Source organism: Pteropus vampyrus, unplaced genomic scaffold (genome assembly GCF_000151845.1).
Source record: "Pteropus vampyrus isolate Shadow unplaced genomic scaffold, Pvam_2.0 Scaffold211, whole genome shotgun sequence".
Classification (NCBI taxonomy): Eukaryota; Metazoa; Chordata; class Mammalia; order Chiroptera; family Pteropodidae; genus Pteropus; species Pteropus vampyrus.
Window position 1 is genome coordinate 1,026,991 of NW_011888992.1, and position 6,440 is coordinate 1,033,430.

General features: G+C 65.7%; 1 protein-coding gene across 1 annotated transcript in view; it reads left to right on the plus strand.

Annotated features, from left to right (window-relative positions):
• Positions 1-855: 855 nt before the first annotated feature.
• Positions 856-6,440, plus strand: part of KNDC1 (kinase non-catalytic C-lobe domain containing 1) — a 36,190-nt gene continuing 30,605 nt past the window's right edge. Inside the window, exons 1-3 of the mRNA XM_023538047.1 lie at positions 856-900; positions 2,172-2,370; positions 2,803-2,861. Coding sequence (XP_023393815.1) covers positions 856-900; positions 2,172-2,370; positions 2,803-2,861 — 303 coding nt within the window. The remainder of the gene's footprint in view (positions 901-2,171; positions 2,371-2,802; positions 2,862-6,440) is intronic.

A 6,440-nucleotide genomic window follows, 5' to 3' on the forward strand; every position in this document is an offset into this window, starting at 1 on the left:
GAATTAATAACCCTGTGGACAACGCCCGCTGTGCTTGATGGCCCACAGCCTTCAGAACTCCCCAGGGGGCACATTCCAGGCCGTCTGGGACAGGAACGGCCTCCTCAGCCTCCCGGAGCAGACACGGAGCGGCCCATACTCAGCTGGCCCCGCCGCCCGGTGCTCCGAGCCGCAGAACAGGAGCTGGGGTTGGGCCCAAACCCTGGCCCCTCTTGGGAGGTGTTGGCCGGGCCGCTGGGACGGAATCGCAGCCCTGGTGGGCATGGTGTCGGGGTCTGCAGGCAAAGCAGGGCGCCACCATAGTCGAGCGTCCAGCGGAAATTCGGGGGGCTCCTTCCCAACCTCCCGCATCCCTTCTTGGAGTCGGGCACTGCCTGGAGTGTGCTCCTGCAAACAGGAGGCTGGCCCCAGGCCGAGCCCGGAGCAGCCATGTGCTGGTCCTGGAGCCCGCCAGGCCGGGCGCCGAGCCCCTTGCACACTCACTGGGTGGTACCGAGTGTTTCCGTCTGCGTCCGCATCTGGGACCCCGGGACTCCCCACAGCAGGCATGTAGTCAGGCTGCATCCAGCAGCGGGGAGGAGCGAGGCCGCAGTGGCTGGATGGGCCGTGCTGATGTCCCTCCCTGGTGTCCCTTGAGGAAATGCACACGGCCTGTGAAATGGAAATGAGTTTGACGTCGTTATAACGCAAAGTTCACCCCTGTGAACACCTTCCCAGCAGCAAACCAGCTCCAGGTTGGGGAGACCCAAGAAGCTGGATGGTGGCCGGAGCTGGCCGGGCACTGGCCACGGGGGTGCCACAGAGGGGGGCTGGCAGACAGGTGTTACCACTCTCATAATGCCACCTCCCTCCGAAATGTCCACCGTGGCGTGTGAGGACGTGCAGACCCTGCTGGTCTCAGTACCCTCCCCGCGTGCATGGAGCTGGGCCCGCCTGGCACGGGGCGTGGAGCCCGGGGGTCCCTGAGCTGCCCCCCGCAAAGGTGGGCACAGACGTGCAGGACACCATCATGCCTCCCTCAGGGTGGCTGCGTGGGGCGTGGACTGCTGACAGCTGCTGCGCAGTCTCTCTCTCTGTCCTTGTCCCTGGCTCACTAGCCAAGGCCGGCCAACACTCCCGCCTGCCCTGCTTGGGCTCTGGACTTAGGCAAGCAAGGTCATTCCTCACGCCCCACACAAGCCGCGTGAGCAGGCGACACCGTGGGGGCAGCTTCGTTGTCCTGGAACACGGACACGTGGCCTCCGTGTGCGCCGAGCTTGTGGGAGGGCGCACACGTGTGTGTACACGTGCTTGATGCGCTTGTGTATGTGCCCAGTGTGTCTGAGCTTGTGCACGTGGCACACATGTGTGGACATGTTTGCGGGTGCCTGCGCACCTGTTAGTCAATGTGTGAGAGGCATGTGCGCATGTGGGTGCGCATGTTGGTGTGTGTGAGTGTGTGACGGGGTGTGCATGTGTGACCACATGTTGTGTGGTGTGTTAAGGTGTGTGTGCACACGAGTGCATATGTGAGTGTTGGGGACACCATCACAGCTGAGACCTCAGAGTCAGAGGGACCCGCTCAGATCTGGAAGGTGGCCTGCACAGGGACCCTGGGGTCTGGCGGTGCAGGGGCCACGACACTCTGTCCTCCGCGGGAACCGCCTGGAGCGGACTTGCGCAGCTCCTCGGCCGTCAGGTCGCGTGTGGTTACTGCCCCCACCTGTGTGCGGAACAGCCCCGTCGGCGGCTCCCCGTGCGCACCTGTGCCGTCCTGGGTACCGACTACACCCCTGCAGTCCCAGCATCTCGTTCCTCTGCCCACACCTGCACGGCCATGCGCCCGTCAGCTCCGCCAGCTGTGCCGTGAGCCTGCGGGTCAGGGATGTCTCCTCCAGTGGGTGACCCAGCTCACGGGGGCTGCGGAGACAAAGGCCCAGGTCCCAGCAGCAGGAGTGAACACCTGCTCTGAGCAGTACCTGCTTATGCCACTAAAACCTCTGCGGCTTCTGACGCCTGGGACACGGCGCAATGACTTTCTGTGGGTTTTTAAAGATCTTCCCTACGACCTCATTCCTGACGTCCGCTTCCCCAGTTAGTCTGGACGTCGGGGCCAGCCGTCCTGGGGAGGAGGGCCCGCTGGCAACTCGGGCCTGTCCCCAGACCCAGCTCAGTGGGGCCTGTGTTGGCAGGAGAACGTGTCCCTGGCCGACATCCTCTCGCTGCGGGACAGCGGCCTCAGCGAGCAGGAGGCCTGGGCGGTGTGCCTGGAGTGCAGCCTGTCCGTGAGGAGTGTCGCCTGCTCAGCCATATTCCAGACCCTCTGCATCACGCCCGACACCCTGGCTTTCAACACCAGCGGCAATGTGTGCTTCATGGAGCTGCTCAGCGGTGAGGCCCGGGGCACGGTGGGCGGGCGGGCACCAGAAGCCGCCGTTGGGGTGGACGCGAGCACAGACCAACGGCTGGCTGACTCTGGGCCCTCCTTGGGCACGACGGTCCCGACACCCAGGTTTCCGTGGTGACCTGGTGGCACCTGCAGCCTCGGTGCCACTGGGGAGCACTAAGGGGGGCCGCCCTGGGGCTCGGCTCTCGGCGGGTGCTGGTCTCTGCAGCCCTGGCTGGACCGGGAGGGGCCACGGGGCCTCCATCCCCCCTTTCTCCCCTTCGGGGTGCATTCCCACACTGCCGCAGTAGCAGAGGCTCCCCTTCTAACCACAGCGTCCCCCGAGCCCCAAAATGGCCCTCGGGATGCAGGGACGGGAGTGTCCACCCCTCGCCGGGCCCCACAGGCCTTGGTCAGAGCTCTCTCCTTCTCCCCAGATGACCCCGAGGGCGCCTTTGTCCCCCCAGAGTTCGACGTGACGGGGAACACCTTCGAGGTGAGTGGCAGGCAGCGAGAGGGGTGACACGGTAAGGGCTGCCGGGAGCCCGCCCGGCCCCTGGCGACGGCTGCTGCTGGACGCACGGCTGTCATCGCAGCTGCGAGCGTGTGTCCTCGAGCGCGGATTGACTGCGACCACGTGTCGCGAGTGCTAGGGTCACCGACGGCGGGGGTTGGGAACGTCGCTTCTCCGCGGACTGCCCGCGGCCCCGGATGCCGGTTTGGGAGCATGGGCGAGAGCCAGGCCAGCTGGCTATGGAGGCCGCACACGGCCGGCAAGGACCCCGGGTGCCCCTCAGAGCGCTGCCTCAGGGCTCCCTCGCACACGAGGTGCCCGGGTGACAGGCAGCACGGCCCCCGGCATGGCAGGAGAGGAGAGGAGACGGTGCCACTGCACAGGCCCCCGTGTCTGTCCCCCAGGTGCCACAGTGGACAGTGGCTGCCTTTGGCCCTTTAACCTCTTACTGAGTCGGCGGGGTCCCAGGATGCTGCAGCTCGTGGAGGGCCCCGCGTGGGCCCAGCAGGCCGTCAGGCGGGGGCGGCGGGTCCCCTGCCCCGTGGATGGCACCATATGCCGCTCCGCGGGCACCTTCCAGGCGTCGTGGTGCCCGGGTGCCCGAGCTGCGGTGGAGGGGTACCCAGCCTCCGGGCCCACCTCGGGGTGGGCTGCGCTTGGCCCTGTCCGTGGGAAGGGGACTCCGAGTCTTAGGGCCTCACCGCTCCCATCTTCCTGGGGTGAAAGATTTTGTGTTCTCTGAGTCGCCCTGAATCCCACTGGGCGACGGTTGCTTTCTGCGGAGCAGGCCCCCTCCGAGGGAGAAGAGGGCCTGCTGCGTGCACAGACGCCTCGGCCCCACGTCTGCAGGTGCCCACACGTCCCCGACGGCTGTGATTCCAGGGTCTCTGCTCTGCTCCCCGATTAGCTCCGTTCCGGCACCCGTTCTCAGGGGCTGTCAGACCCCTGGACAGTCCAGGTGCTGCATTGTGGGGCCTGTCACACCGTGTGGCGCCCATCATGCCTGTGACCCAGCGACCGAGTAGCAGATGCACCTTCTGGGGGCCACTCCCACGCTTGGCAGAGTCAGCTGCTTTGCCATTGACACCAAGAGGCCTCCAGCCCAGGCCTCCGGGCCCTGGACGGTCATGGGGGCAGGAGCTTGGGCCGTGGTTGCTGGACCAGGCTGAGCTCGCCCCCTCTGCCCAGCTGACCGCTAGCAACCACGGTTCACGTGGCCACACACCAGCCCCCTCCTGCCACCTTCCTCCCACAGAGAGGACGACGGCAGGCCCTCCATGTCCCATGCTGAAGTCCCCGTGTGCTCCGGGCACGTGGAGCCACCCTCCTGGGTCCAGCCTTTCCAGCCTCCCCTCCTGCTACAGAGGTGGCACCTTTGGCTCCCCAAATCCTTGGTCGTCCAGCTGCTGCTTTTCCTGGGACTGGCCCCTGTCCACTCCACTCCTTGCCCAGGAAACCCCAGAGGTGGCCTTGTTTCCTGGAGCTAAAAATATGGCCCACGGCCAGTGTTCAGGGCCTGCCCCAGCCAGTGCCTGCCCCTGGGGTCCCCTCTGGACCTCGTCACCCTAAGCGCGTGTGGGCCAGCCAGGAGGACCTGAGCGTCCACCACCCAGTCTTGCTATTGGAGCATCAACTGTCCACGAACATTCAGCACACAGGCTTGGTGATTAGAGCAGATGGGTCCTGCCTTGTGGGGGCCACAGTCTACACAGGGACCACTGCGACGTGGTCAGCGGGCTGGCCCAAGGGGGTATGAAGCCTTGTGAGGGAGCCGTGGGGTCCTCATCTGGACCCGAGGCCCTGGAGCCCAGCTGGGGAAAGAGGTTTAACTTGAGACCTGAAGTACGAGTAGGTTCACGGGATCAAGACTGGGAGCTCCAGACAGACGGGGTGGAATGAGTAAAACAATGTGTAGCGGACAGTGTCATCCCACGCACAGTGGGACGCACATTTGTCAAGTTATTTTCAAACTAAAAGAGGTGGATGAGGGTGGGTGGGTAGGTGGAGGGGTGGATGGAGGGTGGGTGGGTAGGTGGGTGGGTGGACGGAGGGTGGGTGGGTAGGTGGAGGGGTGGATGGAGGGATCACAGCATAGATGGATGTCTCGATGGATGTGGAGATGGATAGACGGATGGACGACGATTGGGTAGACAGATGGGTACCACTGTGCCTGGAGGGAAACCGGGCGGGCCGAGAGCAGGAGCAGCTACCCCGGCCCTGCTGGTTTTGGCACAGAGCCGGGTTTTATTCAGGGCCATGATTTGCTGGAGGCCTCATTGAGGGACTTGGCGCACAGCCCTGGCAAGGGACTGGGCCTCTCAGGCCCTGCAGGTGGGGGCTCATGGGGTCTGCCTTTCCTGCACCTGCAAAACTTGCGTCTCTCCTGAGTCTGCACAGCAGCTCAACTTGGACTTGGCCTGTCCAGGAAGCCCTGGGAGTGCTGCACGGGGACCCAGGCCGGGGCCTGGGCTGTGAAGGGCGTGGTCGATGCATGACAAGAGACGGCGGGCCGCCCTCCACACGGGGCAAGGGCTGGGGGCTCCCGCGTCTTCTCTGAGAGGCGGGGCAGCAGCCCGGGGGCCGTGTTCCTGGGTCCGGGCGGGCGGCGTGTGCGGTGGGGGCGCAGGATCACATCGTGTGTCGGTGACGAGTTTGTGGGCCTGAAACCTAAGGGGCTCCAGTGAGGAACGACAGGACAAGACGTCAGAGGCCAGTGGAAGACAAGCTACATCTCAAAACGCAGCGGCTTCCTCTGCGTCCGATGGTCAGCGGGAGACGAACCGGAATCGCCCGCAGTCCGCTGGCAGCGGCCGCGGGAAGCGCGGGGGAGACGTGTCAGGCAGGGTCACAGACGCGGGCAGCCGCCTCTCCGCGGAGCCTGGCCACAGCCAAGCGTCGCCCGGCCTTGCTGAGACCCAACTGCCCCACGGCACGCGCTGGTGCTGAGGGACCCCCACGGCCAGCGGGGGGGTCAGCGCCTCCCCAGACTCGCTGTCTCTTCACGCCCGCAGCAGCTGGACGTGCACCGCTCAGCACCGCCCGCCGTCCAGGGCTTACTCACCCGCCACGGGGAGGCCGTCCCCTTGGACGAGCGTGAGCCCATTCCCGCCGCCCCAGCCCTGGCGGCCTCCAGCCTGGTCTCCGTTTCTCTGCGTCTGGCGTGTTCAGGTCCCAACGCCTCCGTGTGTCCGACAGCCCTTCTCTGCCTGACACCTCGCTGAGCACATGCCCCTGGGGCGTCCCTGTCTGTGTTCCGCTGAGCCCCACGCCCCATCTCCTCCTTCCGCAGACGGACAGCTCGGTCGTTTCCATGCCGTGGCCACTGTGGGTGGCCCTGCAGTGAACACAGGGCGCAGACACCCCGAGACACTGGTTTCACTTCCTCTGGATAAACACCCAGAAGCGGGGCGCTGGCACGAGGTCGCCCTGTTCCTGATTGTCGGGGGACCCTCCACACTGTCCCGGAGCAGCGGCACCAGCTGTCGGCCCTGCCACCAGCACACGAGGCCGCTTCGCGGCACATCCTCACCAGCACCTTCGCCGCGTGTCGTGACGGTGGCC